Raw genomic sequence first — 21,129 nt, forward strand, 5'->3', positions numbered from 1 at the left:
CAGCAAAAACAGGCTGAACATTTCATTCAGGACATTTAGAATGCATATATAATTAGGTAATCTCTTGCCTTTGAAGGTGGAGGCTTAAAGTTACGTAAATAACAAATTTTTATCTACTTGGTGCTGTGTATATTTTTTTATGTAGAACATGTTTGGATTTATTTTACATGAAATTATAAAAATGAGGATAAAATATACATAAAATTTTTCTGCTTATTAAGTAATTAGAAAACAGTTGGCATAATCTATTTTTTTTTTACTTTTTATAAGCCATAGGTTTATTGTGTCTTCATAAACTACCCAGTCCTTTTCCCCTGACTTAAGCAGACCTGTAATTGAACCCCTCAAAACCTTGAGAAGCTAAGTCAAACTCCCTTTGGAGTATGTTCACATATTTAGTGTGAAATGTACTTTTCAGTCATTCATAGAAAATCCTCTGTAGCAGGAAGTCAAAAGAGAAATTGTTGGGTAACATTTTGAAGATGTCAAATAAGAAGTAAGGTTTCTGAGTTGGTTGTGTATCTGTCAGTAGGGGAGAAGCCACAGTGTCTAGGAAGCCTCTGGGAACAGTCAGAGGTGAGAGAAGTAACACACAGAACAGAATGCTTTGTAGCTTCCTATCCCATCTGAGCTGCACAATGTCCCGGGGCTGCTGCTTCAGTAGTCTACTCTATACACAGAGATAGCCACTGAGCCACAAGTCTTTTGATTAGACGGTGTACCTATTACCAGTGGATAACAGATTTCAAATATTTTGATGTCACGTTAATCTCCCAAAAGGATATTTAAAACCATTTTCTCCAAGACCACCTTTAAAGCATCAGTTCAGACAATGGAAGCAGTACTCCTGAGAAGAAGACATTGAAACCACTCTAGAATCTTTCATCTACTGAGTGAATATCTGTCCACAAACACCAACTCTTTGAAGTAAAAACGATGCACATCCTCAAGATACCACGACTTCTTTTATTTGTACCCAACTTTTATTTTTATGCCTAGAAAAATACATGGGGTTGCTTAGGGCTCATGTGCTGGCAATTTTCTACTTTTAGTGATGGTAACATAGTCCCAAAAGCAAGCACAATTATTCTGTTTTTCTTAAGTTTTATTCAGCAATAAGACCATAATTTTTCATATTTAAGGAAGTATGAAAAATTTGTCGAATTTCAAAAGCTGAATACATGTAGCGTTGGATCAAGGCACATACAAGACTGGCCAAAGGGCGTACAGTGCACTTTGGTTTTTTTTTTTTTCCATTGTTGAAAAAAAAATCATGGCAACAAAAAGTGGTGTGGTTTTTAAACAAGTAATAGCTCACAATTCAGTAGGAAGCTGTAAAGAAATGTTACATTACAAGTCCATTATGCAATATCTGGAAAACTGTGACAGTAATGGGCAGTATTCTCCACCATGGTGAAAGTAAATTGAATATTTATGTACAGTGTTCAAGCATCTCATATAAGCCAGATCTAAATTTGATATCTAGTGTTTAGTTTTCTCTGAAATTCTCACTTACTTAAAGCACTACTTCCTCTAGATCGCTGAGAGGAATTGCCGATGGTTGTTCTCGGACACCCTTTATAATAAAGACATCGTAAACACTAACAATTCTGTGTTTAGGATTCAACTTTTTCAGGAGCCTGGATGGTCCAGGCAAAAAACAAGATGCAGTACTAGTATATGCATTGATTACACTACAGAAGTCTAAGTTGTCATGGTTTAAGTACACATACTCCCTGCACTTATATGATGATTCTCGTGAAGTCCTTTATTCTTGAAGCTTTGCTGACAGTGACTTTAACAGCTGACTCCTTCACACTGTCTTTATGCCAGCTGATGTATTCAGTTCAGAAACGATGCTTAACCTCCTCAAAGGTATTTAATTTGCCTAGGGTAAAATGAGAGGTGCGGCAAGTTTGATACTGCCCGTTATGTCACCACAGACTTTGATTTATTGAATGCCACTGGGATAGTACAAATTTAATCATTGGAGCATTATTTCATAGCTAGTTTTTAAATTTTATTTTGTTATCCAGCCAGGTTTCTTTTTTTTTTCTTTTTCTTTTTTTTTTTTTTTACATTGTATTAATACCAAAGTGAAAAAAACGGCCTGTGCTTATACTACAAGGGTCTCATGTGAACGCAGTCCTGATTGTTCAACACAGCGGGAAAATTCACTTTCACAGTCAACAAGTCATCTTACTCAGTAGAACACAAAGTAAATGGTTTATAACTTCAATATCTGCAAGGAAAATACAGTACAAATTACTAAAAAATACTAAAATATAGAATTGTGTTCAGGCATCCCCACTACATCAACCGCAGCAGCAACCTGAAATCTGAAACTTTTAATAAAAAGTTCTTAAATATAAATTATATGGCAAATGTACAGTACATTGCTTTTCTCAGTCTCTTTTCCAGTGTTTTGCAGTAGAACAGAGTTCCTACCATCACGTTTCTTAGGTTTTAAAAAAAACCCGGCAACAGTCTGGTGTGGGACCTCCTTGCATCATGAGTGTGAGTGGTCCGAGTCTGGAATCCCACTGTCTCTGTAGCTCCGGTTACTACTGCTCTCACTGAGGTTGTTTTTGTACAGATTCATCCCATTCGGAGGAAATATGGTGTGTATTACAAACTCCTCCTTGGAGATGGGTTCATTGCTTATCGGTAGCATCTGGAAAGAAGTTTCCCTGATTTCCAGGATGGAGTTGTCTTTCTTAGTACCGGCTTCTGCATAATCATCCTTTCTCCTCCTCCCTTTGCTGTACGCGCAGTTCCGTGAAAACAGTGACCCATTCCTATGCACATACCAACACACCAAAGCAAGGAGGGCGATGCTTACTAGGGCCACAGCCCCACCAATGATGGCAGCCAAAGGTAAATTTGGATTTTTGTAAGGTTCTTTCTCTTGCTCTCGATTGAGGGTGGTTGTGGGGTTGTACATTCGAAGAGGGGCAGTTTGGGTCTCAATACAAACAGGAGTTTCATCAAATAGGTAAAGGTTACTGGTTTCCATGGGAACCATGCATACTCTATAGGGTGATTCAGGTTCTAGGGCTGTGACCAAGTATTCACTGCGATCTCCTGTTACGATAGTTTCTGTTATAGATCCAAAGGCTGGGCTATGGCCCAGTTTAAGCCAGCTGAGTCGCAGAGCAGTCATAGGCAGAGCAAGTCTCCAGGATATGTGGATTGTGTCAGGGGTGACGGACTTCACAGTAATTAAAATTGTTTTCCGTGAGGGACTGCCTGTAGTTCGCTGATCCTTAATGAGCTTGGGGTTTTTAATATCTGGTTGTTTGGTCACAGGAGCTGGCCACTGTCCTTGAGCAGGATATGCTGTGTTAGGTATTGCAGTGGTTATCTGAATGGTACTCACAATCCCACTGTCTTTACAATCAAACAGTTCTGCACTGAGGTCTTTGATAGCCATCCCGCGGACCTTTTCTGGGGCTTGGCACATGAGCCCACGCACATTGACCTTCACGGGTAGCGACTGTAACCAGTCCCGTACCCATTTCATCTTGCATCCACAATACCAAGGATTGTTGCGAAGAATCAGTTGGGTTATATTGTCCAAATCATCAAAGATACCCTGAGGTAAATTGCTTAGGTTATTATTAGACATATCGAGTCGATACAGCTGCCTTAAATAAGAAAAAGCATTTGGGGGTACCCGGTTGATATGGTTGTCTTGAAGGTAAAGCTTCCTCAGGCTTGTGCCAGGAAGGTTCACTGGAGCTGCTGTCAAGGAATTCCTCACCAGAGACAGTTCTGTTAAGTTTACTAAGTTGAAGAAAACTTTGTCACCCAAACCGTGGTTGTTCAACAAGTTTCCATCTAAAACCAGGCGTTTCAGGCTTGTGAGACCGTGAAGTGATGGGGAAGAGATAGTTGATATGCGATTGTCATCCAGGCGTAATTCCTCAATAGTCCTGGGCAAGCCCCCAGGGATTGTGCTAAGGTGGTTACGGGACAGAAAAAGCAGCCGCAGATAGTTGCTGTCTCGAAATGCTCCCTCTTCAATGCTAACAGCCGAGACTGAGTTATCATCCAAGTGTAACTCTTCCAGATATGGAATTTTCGAAAGTGAATCATACGTGATAGTTCTTATATTATTCTCCTGCAAATGTAACTCTTTTACATACTTTGGAAGGTTGGTAGGAAATTCATCTAAACTGTTGTGGTATAGGTATATTCTTTGTACTTTCAGCAAGTTCTTCAAATCTGAAGGAATTCCAACATTGTTTATTTGGTTGTTCTGAAGGTAGAGTGTTGTAGCATCCTCTGGAATTCCCACTGGAATGGATGTCAGAGAGCGATCATTACAGTAAATGAAACCCGCGTCACAACGGCAGACAGATGGACAGGATTTAGCCATGACCGACAGAGGTGCCACTTGGAAGAACAGCCCAATTTTAGTCCCGATGAGGATGAGGCTCCAGGCTGGGCTGATCATGGTCAGCAGTGTTGAGGTCTTTATTATAGCAGGCAGCTTCTGTTACTACAATAAAGAAAAAAGAGAAAACAATTAGGCTAGACTACTGTGTCTTAAGAACAGATGTAGAAACGAAGATATCGATAACCAATTTCAGTATTTAATTTTCTGACAGGAGCATGCCAGGATTCATTGTTGTCTGCCAACAAGCACACTTATATAATTTCTTTACCTTGAGTGTCTCTGGAATGTGTTTAACATGTTTAAATCTACTTTATTTTAAAATAAATATAATTACATAGTCAAAATATTTTAAAGTATAATTTATATCCAGCTAGTCATGAAGCAGAATTGAAAATTCTAACTTTAATATTTAAAGAAACTACTTAGAAAAATGTGTGTGTGTGTGTGTGTGTGTGTGTGTGTGCATGCCAGTGTTTTCTGTCTCCTTTGGCAAATAACATAAAGTACAGAAATATGCAATGAAAAACATCTATGCTTTTACTTTTCTGGAATAATTAGCTACACATATCTAGAGTTCTTTAATCTCAGTGAAGCCAAACATTTGCTTTGGTTATTAATATTATTTAATATTAATATTAAATATTGTTTCAAAGACATCTCTGGGAAGAAAATAAGAAGGAATAGTTCACTTACTTTAGGGAAAGAATTGTAGAACTCATATGTAGAGTTGGTGAAAATGGAAAATTTCATTTTATGCTAATCTTTTCTCCTAGTACCTATTTTGTCATATTTAATGCTGCATGGTTTAATAACTTGATCCAGTTTTTGTTTTCTCTCTCAAAACATGTTTTAACAGCGCATTTATCTGTCTTCCAATTCTAAGCTAGAATGATTCCCATAGGATAAAGAATTCTAGATTGATGTAGGTATACTATGTGTTATTCTCTATTCTACAAGTCTAGGTATTAATCAGCCTTTATAATTTTAGGCATGAGAATAGCTTAATATTTTTCCTACCTTATTGAACGATGTAAATAATTTGGGTGGCAGTCCAATGTGCATATGCTACTTTCTTGGTGAGGGGCTGGGACTTTAAAACTCTTTAGTCCTTGTTCTTGCAGTGAAGAAGGCAATGTTCTTCACTGTTTATTCAGGTAATTCTATGCTGCACACACCTCCAGACCAGGCTCGCTGCTGACAAAGAACATTCCAGCTGTGGCTCAGCCTGGTAGACAAGCGCATTAAAGCGGGGGATGGGAATAATTCAGCCTCAGCCACTATGTAGGACACATGGGTTCCTATTTGTTTGTTTTTTCTTTTTGATAGTTTCAATGCGACAACTCTTTTTTTATAGCTTAATTCCCTCAATGGACACTGCCATCTTTGAAATTCTTATTGGCTCTTCTGTGCAATGTGGCCTCAGATAGTAACTTCAGATCCTCATGAAGAAAGACATTCATGATGCTAAGACCTGTGTAGTATTAGGTTTTCCAGGCAGTTACTCCCTCCCTTCATTCCCATCCAGGATTATCCAAGTATAAACTCTGTACAGTAGCTACTTCCTGAGGTGTGATTACCTGCGTGAAGTAGCTATTTCTTCTGCTTCTTCCTGCTTTCTCAGAATTTCTGTTTTAGTCCCGTTCTTCTAGAATGGGTAGAGTCTCTTTTAAGAAGCAAAGGGCACAGTGCAAGCAGTCTTCATAGAAGGAGAGGGAAGCACACTAAATTCCCTTTATGTTTCTCGTCCTTAAAATGGGCCAGGACTGAGCACCTCCTATGAAAGAAAAAGAAAAAAAAAAAAAAGAAAAAGAAACACCGTTGATGGCGAAAAGTAGTATACCAGAGGAACTTCCTACAGCTTTAACATCAATTAATTCTTAGAAGCAATGCATTGTTCCTCATCCAGCAGAAGTGGTGGACCTACCTCTCTGTTTGTGTTTCCTACTTAACTATAAAAATTAAGTTGTGGCCAAAGATGAGATTGTCATCCAACTGATAACTCCCATTGTTAAGTGATTCTTAGGGACACACACTTGAGTTCAGACACAGAGGCAAAATTTCATTTAAGAAGCAGTGAGACCCTTTCAGGGCTTTCAAATTCAGGCTAATGTCTTAATGTTTTAAAGCATGTGATGTTTTAAAAGCACATGCCACAGAAAGGAGCAGATGCATGGCGATCTTTTGGATAAAGTTTTGGATAAAAAGGCACCGTAAGTACTTGGAACTGCTGAATAAATACTGCTTTACAAATCATACCATCTACTATTTCAGGTGTGGAAAGGACAAGGCTTTGCTGCTCTTCTTTTGACATAGCCAGAGCATGGTTTGATGCTTGCATTTTCCTAGCTGAAGAATGTGGGCACCCTCACCTTCCTCCCGAGGGTAGAGCAGGATTCCTCAGAGAGCTGGACACTCTACCACTCAATTGTTTTCTCCCACATTTGTAGCATAGAGGTTCAAGTCACAGGACTTTTAAACTGTATTTTTTAAAAGGGAATACTACTGCAACTTTCTTTTAGCACATTGAACTTGTTTTGTTGATGTCTTGTCAGAGGTGCTGCAGAAGGAATAGGAACCCGAGGCACCTCTCTTTCTATGTTTAAACACAAACATGTTGCCCCCCCCCACAATTTGTAGTTACACCCTGAAAAAGGACTTTAGGCCTGATTTAAAAACACCAGTCACTGAGCTGGTGACTGCTTTGCCCATCATCCTGATAGAAGACTTATGAGGATATTTAGGGAGCTGGACAAGGGGATAAGAGTGAGCATGGGTTACTCAGGTCCCCCCGTTCAACACCTTCTTCCATATTGGAAACAATGGGTATACAAGGATATTTGACCACACGATTAAAGGCTAAAGGAATCATTTGCGTCTCTGCCAGTTACTTCCTAGCATCCAACAAGGGCAGCATCTGTTCCAGAATTTCCTGAGAGTGTATGTTAACCAAGATATCCCTATCTTTTGTTGCAAATTTCCCATTTCTTTCAGTTTGTCACTAGACACCAATGCTGTCATAGAGTATACGTATACTAAATGAGCTTGAAAATGGCAGATACACAGTTTTTTTTTTATTATTTTTTTTTATTTAAGCAACCTAAAAATAGCAGTTGGCAAACAGATAGAGAAGACTCGTGTGTGCTGCAAAGTGCCTGCAGTGGAAAGTTTAACTGGTTTATGTTTTCTGTGAGGGCTTGTCACATTACTACTAGATTTTAATCGTGTATTTGCTTATACAGTGTTGCCTTCTAAGTGTGTGAGAGTGGGAGAATTATAATTCTAAAGTTACTTTTGCTGTAAATGTTTTCTAACCCGGAAAAATCCAGCATATAAAAAAACATAGTTATTTTGAGGCAAGGAGACAATAACTTCAGTTAACTTGCATTAGAAATTAATTTAAAACTATTATGCTACTATCAAGTGAGAATGTGTGTAAAATGACCAGTCGTCAAGTATTTGTTATGCTCCAGGGACATTGGTAAGGCAGGGCATACTTCAGAGGTCAGATGATGACTCCACTGAATGGGACTTGAAATAAGTGATTGTTCTGAGTCAGGGCAAACCACAGTGTGATATTCGTAATGAGAACTGGGGATAAAATAGCTTCAGTATCTGCTTAAAAAAAATGGGAAAAAGAAAACTCTCGATTATATCTATTTTGCTGAACTGGGTTTTAAGAATATATGCATTGATTTGTCTATTTCTCTCTCTCTCTCTCTCTTTTTTAAGCCAGACATGGAATAAATGTTAATGTGCAAACAAAGATTAATTAAATTAACCTGTCCCACATTTTTGAAATTGCTAGCACTGCTCTTTGATATGCAGTCTCAACATTCATTCTTCATATGAAAGTGCAAAGAGAGCGGACTGACAGAAAACCTTAAGCGTCACTAAATCAAGAGAAAAATGCCCCCTTAAACTTCATTAAAACTCAAAGCAAAGGTATAGAAGTAAATGCCTTCTTAGAAAAGGGTAGTCTCACAAATGGACTCCTAAGTCAGAACTGTTCAGCTTATGTTTCAGCTTATGATTAAATTTTATATGATTTTATAGCCTCTTCATATTTCAAACTATAGTGCTAAATAGGGATTTTGGCATATTTAACATTATAATGATCTCTCCATCATAAGCAATCCAACTTCTGAACCTACACTTGGTATCTGAGCTGGGTCACCACAGTCACAGGCATGCACCTTGTAGTTAAATGGGAATGGCAAAAGGCAAAAGTCACAGTTGTGAACGTTGTGGCCAGCTCCACAGCACTGGCTCAGGCTCTCTGTCTGCACAGGCTTGAAAAAGGCCATCACTTCTGAACAAGAAGCAGTCCATCCTCTAGAAAAACATCGCTACTGCGGTAACTTGGGGAAAACGGAGCCCTTGTACTTAGTGGCCTGTTCTAAAATTACTTTTAATGCAATCATTAAGTATATTAAGTATATCCTTAGCTAAAGGAAACACACACTCACCTTAATGGTAAAATAGAGTTTTAACAGGCATGTTTTCATTGTTTTTTTTTTTCAAAATAATAATTTAAAAAGTGGTTTTTTTTTTAATGGTTTGTAACCTCAACCCAGTCTGGTCTCTACTTTTATAATTTATCCATGAAACTACATGAATAGATAAAGATGTTGTTCTCTGGAGACACTTTATAAAAACTAATAAATATTAATAAGTTGTTTCTCAATAAGACACTGACATGTAAATAAAATCAAGAACTCCATGCAATGTACTTGTTTACATGATTTTTTCTCTTTTAGTGAACGAAGACTTTAATGGGGATGTATTTCTTAGGTCTGGGGAATATTAGCTTAAAGTAAAGTTATATGGAATAATGATAACTTCCTAAATCTTGAATTTATTATCTCTTACTCAAGTTGATTTTGATTTAACTCGTTTCATCAATACTCTGTAAAGAAAATTTACATGGAGTTTATGTCGTGAGATATGAATTCCAATTTATTGATTTGCCTTCACAGAATGACTTCTTAATGGTAGAAACTTTTTAAAAATATTAACTTTAAAAATACCATTTAGAATTTGCACTCAAAATTTGTTGCATTACATACAAATCTTGATATTGAAGAAAAAACATGCTTATTCAAATCTGTGTCTGTGAATGTTTTATACTAAACTGCCATGTACACGAACAGCATCTAGCATATTAGGAAAGTAATTTACTTATGAAGGTGAAAATTGCTCACCTAATGAGCAACCTGTGAATACTGAGGTTCTGCAACAACAAACAATATCTCAAGTGAACTGTGTATGGGTCGTGAGACTGGAAAACGGGACTCCATCGGGTTAGGTAAGAGTGATGGCAAAATGCTTTCTAAGCAGCCTGTCTGGGAGTTAGATTTTCCACGATGATCATCATCTGATTTCAGGAAGGTCCCAATTCCTTTGTTTAATGCAGGCAAGCAGAAGGACCTCCAGCTCGCCTCCTGGGAGTCAGGAAGTCTGCAGGATTTGCAGAGAGGCAGAGAAGCGAGTGTGTCTTTTTTTACTTGGTTTTGTCCAGACTCTCCTCTGACATGAAGAAGGTTTTATTTCATATATGGAAAACAAGATAAAAAGTTCCAAAGCAAAAGGACTGCTCCACTGAGTTTGTTATGAACGAATCTTAATTCTGAGTCCGCTTCATTTTGTTTGTTGGTAAAGTGAAATCAAGCATCTTTAAGACAAAAGGATGGTGTGTTACCTGGAATCCCACCACAGGCTCTTCCTTTCATGATAATCAAGCCAGGCTAAATGACCTAAGACCTGGGTGAGGAAGGGAACTCCTGAGAGAGAGGAACTAAGTGGCTCAGGGCTCAAGACCCAGGCTGGGCTTTAAGTCTGGGCTGACATTTGGGCAGCTGTAATGAAAGGTGCGCCTGCCTGTATTAAACCAGAAATGCTCTGACATTGCAAACCTAAAATCCCTCTTTCAGGGTGTGAATTCAACCTCCCTTTTCATTGCTGGCCTTTAAAACATCATGCATTAGTTCGTCAACTCTTTATTTGAGTGACTTGTGTGGCAGCCTCTGTTCCAGTTAGTGGGACCATCTAAAAATCATAAAATGCAAGGCTTCTTCATGTCTGAGTAAGGTACATATTGATTTAAAGTGGATGAATAGAAAGAAAACCAACAACACATAAAGCTAATCAATCCATACTCTAGTGGCACACTTAAAAAAAGCGGTGCTGAACCAAATGTGGTTCTGCGGGTGTTCTCTTCAAAGTTGCCACGGTAACTCGTGCATGGGAAGCGAAAGAACAAAAGCTGTCATTGTCACATCAAGTGAAAGCAATTTCTTACTCTCCTCCTTGAGCAGATTAATACCTGGAAAGAGCTTTTCCTGCATCCCTGACACTTGATTTTAGGGAGGGAACGAGATTATTGCGTATGCAAAGCATGGAAACATGTTACCTATCGACTAAATTGTGTTTTAAGCCTTTTTCTTCTGTGGATTTGTGCTAATGTTTAAAACTCCCTCTTCTGCAGTATAAGACAGATTTCAAAACTGTCAGGATTATTGTGAAGTTTATACGAATTTATTGATGCTGATCTGCATTTTTGAAAGTGCTTTCTGAAAGGAATATAACTATTTTGGTCTTTAAAAAGGAAGGATTCTTTTCCAGAAAACAGTTTACCAGCCAGCCATCTCTTGGTTGGAAACTGGTTTGTTGACTTTTCCGAAAGTCTGAAGGGGCGGCACGTTAGAAGAAGCCAAGGAACATCCCTTTTCTGCTCTGGAGCGAAAACGCCATTCTGTGGGCTGATATTGCCGAGAGATTTACTGTTGAGTTTTGCCGCTGGGGGGTGGTACACTCTACCAGAACACTGCTTGCAGAAGCCGCAAGTCAGATGTTGGCTGCTGCTGGCCAGTTTTTCCCTGGTTTAATTACAACAAAGCCTCCCGTTGAGAAGAACAGTGAAGGCCTCTGGGGCAAAAGGTGGGGGTGGGGGGGAGGGAGGGGGATCTAGGAGAGGAGGAGGAGGAATCAAAGCTTTTGAGAAATTCACCAAATCCTATTTCCCTCCTTGACTTCATTTATGGTTCTCTTCACTGACATGAAACAACTGTTTATAGTGTCTCTTACTGAATACGAGAATGCAGAAAAGGGTTTATTCGAAATTTTTAATTTAGCTTTAGGTTTTGCCATTGATCACATTCTTTGTTAAGTAGCCCACCCACCTTTTAAAGGGGGGAGGGTTGAGAGTGACTGAAATGGCAACTCTACACTAAATATTTTTAAATGACTAGATTCATATGAGCATCGGCCTATCATAACTAAAATGCTAGGAAGAAACATCCATGCCATATTAAAATAAGGCATACTCCCAGCCACTAACATTTCTTGGGTTTAAAGCTGTTCGAAATAATCCAGAAAATGGCCAATAATCTCGGCCTTGGGAATGTGTGGCCATGAAAAGCACAGGGGAGAATCCGCACTGCTTATGCTTGCCTGTTTAAAACTGATAATTGTATTTTTCATCTGGAGGGACTGACTGTTCATTAGGGTCTTGTGTCCCTAGGCAGGAGACGCTGAGTATAATTGGAGTTTCTATTTGATTGGGCAATATAGCCAGAGAAGAAACTGGGTAAAGATAATTAATAGCTCGCTAACAAAGTCTGACAGCCACAAGATTTCAACCAAATTTATTTCACACTGCTTCATTTAGCTCTGAAAAAGTTTTGATAGAATCAGAGGCTCCTTAATTAACACTTGAAAGCAAAAGAAACATAGCTTCTCTTAGCTGCCACATTTAGTTATGACAAATTTTCTGTTTTGTTTTGAAATTTTCTGTAATTTTTGTAAAAAAAGAAAAAAAAGAAAAAAGAAAAACACTTTATTTGCTGTATCACATAAACATTAGATTCAGGAATTGTTTAATTGGGCATTTTGAACCTAACCAGAATCGATTTTCAAAAGGGTATGCAGAGGAACAAAAAGCCCAATTAATAACTGATCGATGCCACTGTTAGAATACCCTATTAATGAATTCACTATGTTTATTCATTTGCTAATATAGTTTCTGACCCTTGGGAATTCTCTAGTAAAAGAATAAACTGGTTTGTGCTGTTTGTTTGCTTTTTAGTTGAGCACACGTAATGACATTTTTAACCCTTTCCCTCATTTTAGGCAGATAAATATAGAGATATATACGTATCCATACACACATATATTTGAAGCTAAGTGGAATAACCAGTCTTTGCACAGTCATAACATTATGCCTGTTAATATTTGTCGTAATAATAATATTTTATGGTACTTTAAAAGAACTACCTTCTTTACTCATTTCCAAAGAGATGGGTGCCAGTCACCTGTCACTCTGAGTCGGTCGGGCTTAAGTGATTGCAGCCTGGAAGCTGACAGGTTCATCCTTTCTGTTTGTACTGCTCAGGGTATTCTTATGCAGTTAGGGATGAAGAAAGGAATAGCTACAGCTGGAGCACTTTTCACGGCTTTGACCATGTTGCTTCGTCCTAATAACACAGCAAATGTGTGCATTTCGAAGCTTAGATTTACTGAGAACAGTCAAAATAACTAATTACTAAAACCATTTGATTTTGTAATTGGGAAAACAGCAACATTGCCTATCTCCTTTTAATTTTCAATAAATAAGCCCCCTCCCAATGTTGAGAAAAGAGGGCCTGTTGCACTCTTTACCTTTATGCAACCATTTTGTTTCAGGCATAATTTACTGAAAACCATTTTTTTTTATTAGATACATTTAAATACCTCTTGGAAGCTTTGTGGTCTACACGCATTTGTATCAATTCAAGATTTTCCACTGTGTGTTGCAAGTGAAGGGACACTCTGCCTTTGCCATCTGATGAGGTCTCCAGTCTTCCCTCCCTGCTCCCTTCACTGCATACATCAAGCACGGCTTCCAGGGTGAGCTTTGTTAGTTTTTCTGACTGGACTACCCAGTTACTATGCTAGTCACATTCTACACTGGCCCAAGCGATAGGCTTTGACATGCTCCTGGACTGGGAATATGGTTTGGCCCGAGATTCTGAGTTGGATTTACTAGTTGAGATTCCCGAGCCTGAAGTGCCTGAAGGAGCGGGGGCTGGATAAGCAGAGCAAGCTTTCAGATCTAGGTGTAGCTGTTAATCCTCTACAGAGGCATCTCAGTCTCCCGGCGCAGCTTTGCTGCCTGCGAGCAAGACGGATGCTTTTCATGTACTGCGTACTCATGGGCTGAGGGATTATTGATTTCTTTCACAGTTATAGAAACAACGATTGGTGATCATACCACACATACAGTACACACCAAGTTAGCAACCTTTCGCTTTTGTAGCAGAGAAAAATCTGCCTCTCCTATTCTATTTCAAACACTGAACTTTCCAACTTGCAGTTTTCCGTGAAGCTCTGCGTGGGTAGCAATTGCTTGAAACAGAGAGGAGCTATTTATTATTATTTTTAAATGATTTAAGTCTGTAAGAAACTTCTCACATTCGGCTATTTTGTCAGACTTTCCCTAGCTGGCTTGCACGCCACATCTTTGACCCGTCCGTCCTGCTGACAGAGCAAACGTGGCTACTTATATCCCTCCTGGAACCAGGCTAGTCATTTCTTTCTAGAGAGTAACCCCAAACGAAGTTTCTGGGACGATGGTAAGAAAAAGCATGGAAAACACTTACCAGGAAGACGAGGAAAAAAAGCAATCCTTTAAACCCTGCTGCTACAGCTGTAATTCCATTGCCTGTGAGTTGAAGTAAAAACCCTCCCCCGTCTCCGGAGCGCGGCATCCAGTGCACACAAAGCCACAGCAGCTGCAGCCTGAGCCGGTCCTGCTTCAGAACACTCCTGCACTGAGGACTGCGCGCGAGAGCATCCAGTTGACTGCGCGCAGCCCACCTCCAAGTCTGAAGTTTAAAGCTTCACCTCGCAGTGGTTGAGGAAGGGGGTGATGTCATAGGTGGGCAGGACTTAGCCCAGCTCTTGTTCAGTGAGGTAACTGGATAATCAGACAGATGAGTTTTGCCAACGCTAGAGGGGGTGAGAGAAGCCGAAATGAGCCTCTCAGCTTGCCAAAGCCGAGATGCCATTTGGTTTGTAGGCAGCAACTCTAGAATCTCCGCGCTCCCTAAAGTTTACTACTACAAGGTAGTGGTAGCACACTCAGAAAAACACAAGCATACTAGAAGGATATTTATAAGATCACAGTAGAGAAACAGGTGCCTGATGCCCAAGCCATCTGTACTGAAAATAAATTAACAAAAGTCTGATTATTTTTTATTACATTGCCATCATATTATAACTATGGAGAATGAAAGATGGCAATCCCAACTAATACTGATTTGGCAAGTGAAGAGAAAGCAGGGTCAAATGGTGATTTACTTAGGAGAAGGGAAAAAAATAGGAGAATGTTAAAAAATATTGAAGAAAGCAGTCTTATTGGGAAGTAGTTTTTTTTCCCCCACACGCATTTTCACATAATGAAGAATGTTTCCTGTTTACTATTAGAGAGACCACCTACATGTGTGCATAAGGGCATACCTCTGCTTTAGAACTAGGTAGATACAATCCCTCATATTTAACAGCCTTCTCTAAGGTTAAAAAGATTGAGACTAACTAGATTCTTTTTTGTTTTATATTGTTTTTGCTTCCAGGAGCATGGCTTCAGTCGTCAATATCTTAAAAGCTCTGTTAGAGATGGTTCTTCCGGGATTAAATTATTTTGAGTACATGAATAAATATTGACAGTTGCAAGACACTGAGATCTCTCTGCCTAATTAACAGGATTTTAAGACTTTAATTTCCAGGTATAATTTTATCATCAGTTTTCTGTTATTTGGACTTGTGAGTTTTCTCCTAAGTAAGTGAATTTAAGTGACAAATCTTGTTTCTATATTTACCCAAATAGCAATTCCCTTTAACTTCTTTATTTGCTTGATTCTAACAAGCTCATGACTTTATCCTTTCTAGGAAATGTTCCTTCTGTCTCTGAAGGCTAGTGATCTGTCTTAGGAGTATGTGGTTATTTTCCCTTCGTTAGCCTCCCGTAGGTATTAACTTGTGTTTGACCTTTAGAATTCCCCTCCTAGAGTGGTTGCTCTTGGGAGTGGCAGGTGACCCCTTGCTAAGAGATGCTCTGACACCTATTGTCCAGTGCTTGCTCTCTTGCTGGCTTCTGAGGAGTGGCCCACTGAATGAAAGAAAGCAGGACTTTAGCATTTTAACATCTATTGAAAAGCCAGTTTCTTAGAAGTGTTCAGTAGTGCAGGTTAGACTGAGAGGTAGCCGCCAGATTTCTGATGGAAAAAGTAGGTGTAACTGATAACCTCTCAGGAAAGGAAAGGAACCCTTTCAGTTACTGAAAAATCAAACACCTGGATTAAATTATTTCTTGAAATAATTCTTTCTAGAAGCCATTTTCAGATGAGAGTTGTTTCTATTTAAAAAGGAAAATTTTGTCTGACCAAATTCCTGAGGGCTTATATCCATATTTAATCAGTTCTGTCTCCATTCAGCTGCCTGAAAGCCTTCGACAGAAAAGAAAGATAAGTGGAAAAAATGGGTTGTAGGTATCTTAAAGGAAAGCTGACTGGCCTGGGAAAGAGGTGCTCCCTTCCCTACTGGGCCATTTGCTATATGACCTCACATTACCTGCTCCTTGCTTTGGTTTCCTTACATGGGAAATAAAGACAGCAAGAATTTATTGAATGCCAGCTATGTATTCTACCCCACCTCCAAGTGGTGAATTGAAAATGTGGCACGTGCAAAAAATTGTCAAAAATGTAATCTATCTGAAAGAACTTTAGAGGCAAATCTTAACAGAGCCTTCATTATCATCGTTCCTTTTACAAACATATATCCTCCTTTTAAAAACTAAATTACATTTATCTGTATGTGCTGGTTGGGAGAGACCCACATGCCAAGACGTGAGTGTGGAGGTCAGAAGGTACCTTACAGGAATCAGGGTTTTCCTTCTACCACGTGGGTGCCAGAGTCCTAACTCCAGGCTTAATGCTCTCAGAGGCACCATTTGGTTTTAGACAGGGGACAGAGGACTGAGGTACATAGTTTACACATCAAAGCAGCGCCAGCATTCCTCAGTCCCTACCTGGCATACCCTGCCCCCAGCCCTGAACTTTGGAACTGAGCTGTCCTTCCCCCAGAAACTGGTCCTTATATACTCCAGACATTTTGGTTTCCTCTGCATTTTCTCTCTCTTCTTTTCCTCTTCTCTCTGAGTTCTTTCTTTCTCCCTGTCCCACCCCCTTTTCTCTCCCACAGTAACTTCCCTGGTCTCTGTCCTTGGGGCCTGTAAACTCACCCCAGAGAAGCTTGCGGACAAACCTGCATCTAATGTAATCTAATGTGGCTTGAATTGGCTTATTTCATCGGTGGAGAAATAATTTATCAGATACCAGTCATCTCCACTCGGGGGTTGGAGAGGAGGTGGGTGGGGGCTCCACTTCTTGCTATTATCAGACACCTGAAACTCTGTCATTTGAAGGTGAATTTGCTTAACATGTGCTCTCTGCACCATTTCTAGCAAGGTTAAAAGGCCACGAGTTGCTTCAGATTGTTTTCCTACTATGTTTTCTAAAAGAGACCAACAGAAAGGATGGCTGTTCCAGTTGAAGGCCGGGAACCTGGTAGTTTTCTTCATGATACCCTCTAGGCTGCTGTGTGTAGTCTCACAGCAGGAAGGCCTCAGTCTGTGTGGTGCGGAGGGCAGCTGAGTCTAAGCTCGCACCCACACAGCAGTCTTCAGTCTTCTGTTTCTCTGGCCTCTCTCTTGGGCCTTGCCACATGGCCATAGACAAATCACTTAATAGTTCTGAGTCATTAGCTTGGAGCAAGACTCCTAGTAACTGCCCAACAAAGTGAATGCTGCTTTTACTAAGATGGGGTTATGTGGCCATTATTCAGTGGTGGTAGCAGAGGGCCAATAACATGGTTTTCAACTTCTTTTTTGCAGTTGTTTTATGGGCAGGAGATCGCGGTGCAGTGGAGGCAGGAGATTGTCTTACCTGTTTCCTGTCTTTCTGTGTCACATGGCTTTATGTTCCCATGTTAAATTCTAGCTGAGCCCTAGAGGACTGACTGTCAGGGTGAACGATTATTTGTTGTTACTTTGCATTTCCTTGTGTTTTGTAAGTCCACAGAAAGGAAACAGCCAGCTTGGGAATGGACCACTTTGATAGGACGATCCTAGGTGAGAACTCGCAGATGGTTTGTCCTTCCCCTCTCCCCCCCTTCACACACACCCCCACACACACATTGTGAGAAGATGTGTTTCCTTGTCAAATTAGGGGACATTAGGTTTGGAACCAGGTTTTCCAGGCTCTGCCATTTTCTTGTGTATCAGGTAGAAAAATGAAAACTTGCAGATGGATTTTAGGTCCCAGGTAAAGCCACAATCACTAGTGACTACACAAGGAACCATTGCATCCCCGCTCCTAACGTGCCTGTGTGAAGGCTCTCTCATTCATCTCTATCAACAGTCACTGACCACCTGGTAAAAGACTCTGCTAGTAGAGATGATTCCAGACCACTCCGCCTGTGATGGTCTGAGATTAAATCTTAGGGCACATCAAAGTTTATTTAAGTTGGAAACATTGCTGATGATCTCTGTCCCTCAGAGACTACTGATGAGAATATAAAATCTTTACAAGTCTAGGAGGGAGAAAAGGTAGGTCTGGCTTCGGTATGTTAAACATCTAGAACTGCTAACAGCTGAGACTCTGGATTGCAAGCCACTGAAAGTCTGATCTGTACTATAGTTAACAGTTGGGATGGACAGGTTTCTGTGAGGACTTCAAACATACTGAATGGCTTCAGGTAAAGCTTAACAGAAGTCACCTGTCACAGGGATTCTGTTTCCTCTGCCCTCTGTTCTGGCCTTTTCAGTGTCAGCTGACTCCTGGTTTGTACACTAGCCCTTTGGGAGCCCTGGCTTTCCCTTCAGGTAGCACCAGGTGTCCATTCTGCGTCCCCCATGAACACAGTGATCTAGGAAGCAGGAGGCTGTGCCTAGAAGCTCCTGCACTCATTTATTTAAACTTGGATAGATTCTCATTCCAGAAGCTATTGCATAAGAATGGAGTGATAAGCTGGTGACCTACTGTCCCTTAGGAACTGTACTTAAAGTGGATCCTCCTTACAGACCGGGCATGCCAAAGGAACCGGTCTTTACGTCAGAGAAGGAAGCGAAAGATGTAAGAAATGATCATTTTCAGGCAATTTGGTATACTGAGACTTGTGTGTGTTTTATAAATTTATAGACTTGAACTCTAACTCACTCTCTCTCTCTCTCTCTCTCTCTCTCTCTCTCTCTCTCTCTCTCTCTCTCCCCCCCCCCCCCAGAGTTTCTTTTAAAGTTGCCAAAACATCTTTGAAAGATTTTTCTGTCTGCAGACTCTTGAGTCTAGCCCACTTTTTCCTGTCAACAGGTAGAGATGCACGCCGGGGCACATCAGTCCTGCATCTAAGCATGAGCCCATGCGATGTTAATAAAATATAAAGTGCACATTCAGCTATCTGGAATTCTGTGAAGTCAGTCCAGATGCTTAATGCACCAGTTAAAAACTGTACCACATCTTTCTGAACAATTCCACAGAGCATTGGAGAAATAATTAGATTTTAGCAGGTCACAGATGCCATAGAATACTAAGAAGCGTTTTAAAATGCGATATTAAACAGTTCTTCTGTTCTATATTTGCCTTTCGGTCAACATTTAAAATGTACCCTAAAAACAATCATATATTCCTTTTAACTATATTTCCAAAACATACTGCATTATAGTAAAATCGTTATTACCGGACTGGAAGCAGAAACCAAAGCAAAATCAGAGTGTCCTATTTCCCTGCTCACCCACCTACTCCTGGCTCTTCCCCAGTAGCCAGAGTTAGAGGGCTGTGCTCCTGAGATTGGGAGAAAGATAAAGGAGGTGGGGCAGCAGAGTAAAAGAAATACTCAAAATGTTATTGATTGGTCCCAGCAAAGAAAGGAATAATTGTGATTCAGAATAGATTCCTGGTTCCTTACCCGGCACAGGGGCTGGGTGTAGCCTAGGGAGGGATGGAGGCTTGCAGGGCTTCATTTTACCCCCTATTTAGGGTCTCCCTGAATAGCTATGCAGATGGATTGAAGGGGGGATTCCAGCTTTGGGGGAACCTGCCTTTGACCACTTTTGATTCTCCCAGCATGATCCTTCTTGCTTTCTTTTAAAATGGAGAAACAAAAACAAACAAACAAAAACCAAAGGCTTTGAAATGAACCTTTAGGACTGAAGAGACTGGGCACAAGCTGGGCGGACTCACCCTAGTGCGGCTTTCCGTTTGGCTCCAGGAAAAGTTTGTGGTTTAGCTTTCTGAGCCTCTTTTCCTCACACAGAGCCCCACATAAAATGGTTGTTACTAGGACTTCCCAAAACCTGTTAAGGGTTCACTGTTAAGCCCAAGACACTTGTTTGGGAGCAGCTGGAACCTGTCTAGATAGATGCTTTTCTTCTTGGTAGGAATGAGTGGGGCCTGGATTGTTTCAAAACAATCCACTGATGTTAAGTTTTACCATTTTGTCTTTGGGAATAGAATAATTTTAACAGTGTTTCTGTTGGTTGTCCTGAACCTTCAGATGTAGAGAAAAGCTTCACCAAAGGCTGGCTTGAGACTTAATAACAAACCTGAGAACCAAGTCTTTATCTCTGGCAAAGATTGGTTTATGGCAGGAACAGCTAATAATATTGGGAGGCATGAAAACTAGACATTGTACCAGTGGCCAACCAAAGCCCTGTGGCTATATATATCCAGCTACTGCTGCCTGGACAGAAGTCAGCATAGCTTGCAAATCATCCCATTATTTCCCTATTTCTGACACTTTGGTCTGATTCTATGGACACAGCTTGCTGAAAGATTGTGAGTTTTTCCTTTTTTTTTTTTTTTTCTGAAAACTGGCTCTGTTGCTCCCCAGTGCTTGAGACTGCCTCCTTTTTAGAGATTATGACTTCCCTGCAGATAAATTCCTTAGGTTAAATCAACGTATTGTTGAAAGAAACACATTTGAAGTAGAATTAAAGATCATCTATTTATAAATTGTGAAACCGCTCACTGGTGCTGTCTAGACAAAGCAGATTTATGTCAACAGTATTTTTCTTCTTTACAAACTGGTATGAGTCGAGTGTTCACAAAAAAAAAAAATTGAAAAGAAAAGGTGTTTCCATCTCATTTGATTTCATGTAGTACAGTGTTCTACAATGACATCTATTCTAAATAATTGTAAACTAAAAATTAAGTCATGTTACCACTGGGAATTTTTCTGTGATGCAAAAGCACTTCAGTATTTGAACATCATTCATGGCAGGCCTGTTACAAAGTTATAAGACTTGTTTAGTTCATTTTGAAGTCTTTAGTGCTCAACCTGAAAGCATTTTAAAATTTACTAGATAATTTTTTAATTTCATTTTTGACATTAAGTTATATTATTGCTGCATATTTATGAATAGTCTTTAGTGTTCATGTGTTTAAAAATTAAGTTCTAAATTGACAATTTTAGGTGTATATATTGCCAAAATTCATCTCTTCTTTTATGAGTTTTTTTCTTACTTTAAAATATTTTTAAAAATTAGAATTGAAAATGCTTCTTTCTAAACTTGTTCATTTTTATTTGGGAAAATTTCAAGGGTTTCTCGTGGGTTTTAAATTCCCATGTTTACACAGAAGAAACATATGATTAAGAGTCACCTGGAAGAGGTCCTTTGTCTTTATAGGGGCTGGAGGCAG

General features: G+C 39.7%; 2 protein-coding genes across 12 annotated transcripts in view; one reads left to right on the plus strand and one right to left on the minus strand.

Annotated features, from left to right (window-relative positions):
- The window catches only part of Macrod2 (mono-ADP ribosylhydrolase 2), a 2,114,706-nt gene that overhangs the window by 290,331 nt on the left and 1,803,246 nt on the right, over window positions 1-21,129 (plus strand). The gene's annotated exons all lie outside the window — the stretch shown is intronic.
- On the minus strand, window positions 984-14,247 carry Flrt3 (fibronectin leucine rich transmembrane protein 3). The gene is made up of 3 exons (XM_052183753.1): window positions 14,038-14,247; window positions 5,980-6,176; window positions 984-4,504 (listed from the first exon to the last, which is right to left on the minus strand). Exon 3 carries the CDS (start codon window positions 4,457-4,459, stop codon window positions 2,510-2,512), a length of 1,950 nt encoding a protein of 649 aa, XP_052039713.1. The 5' UTR covers window positions 4,460-4,504; window positions 5,980-6,176; window positions 14,038-14,247; the 3' UTR covers window positions 984-2,509.

This window comes from Apodemus sylvaticus, chromosome 5 (genome assembly GCF_947179515.1).
Source record: "Apodemus sylvaticus chromosome 5, mApoSyl1.1, whole genome shotgun sequence".
Lineage (NCBI taxonomy): Eukaryota > Metazoa > Chordata > Mammalia > Rodentia > Muridae > Apodemus > Apodemus sylvaticus.

Excerpts from the sequence above, each read along its gene's own strand:
- Flrt3 (XM_052183753.1), bottom strand. The coding sequence starts at position 4,459 with ATGATCAGCCCAGCCTGGAGCCTCATCCTCATCGGGACTAAAATTGGG.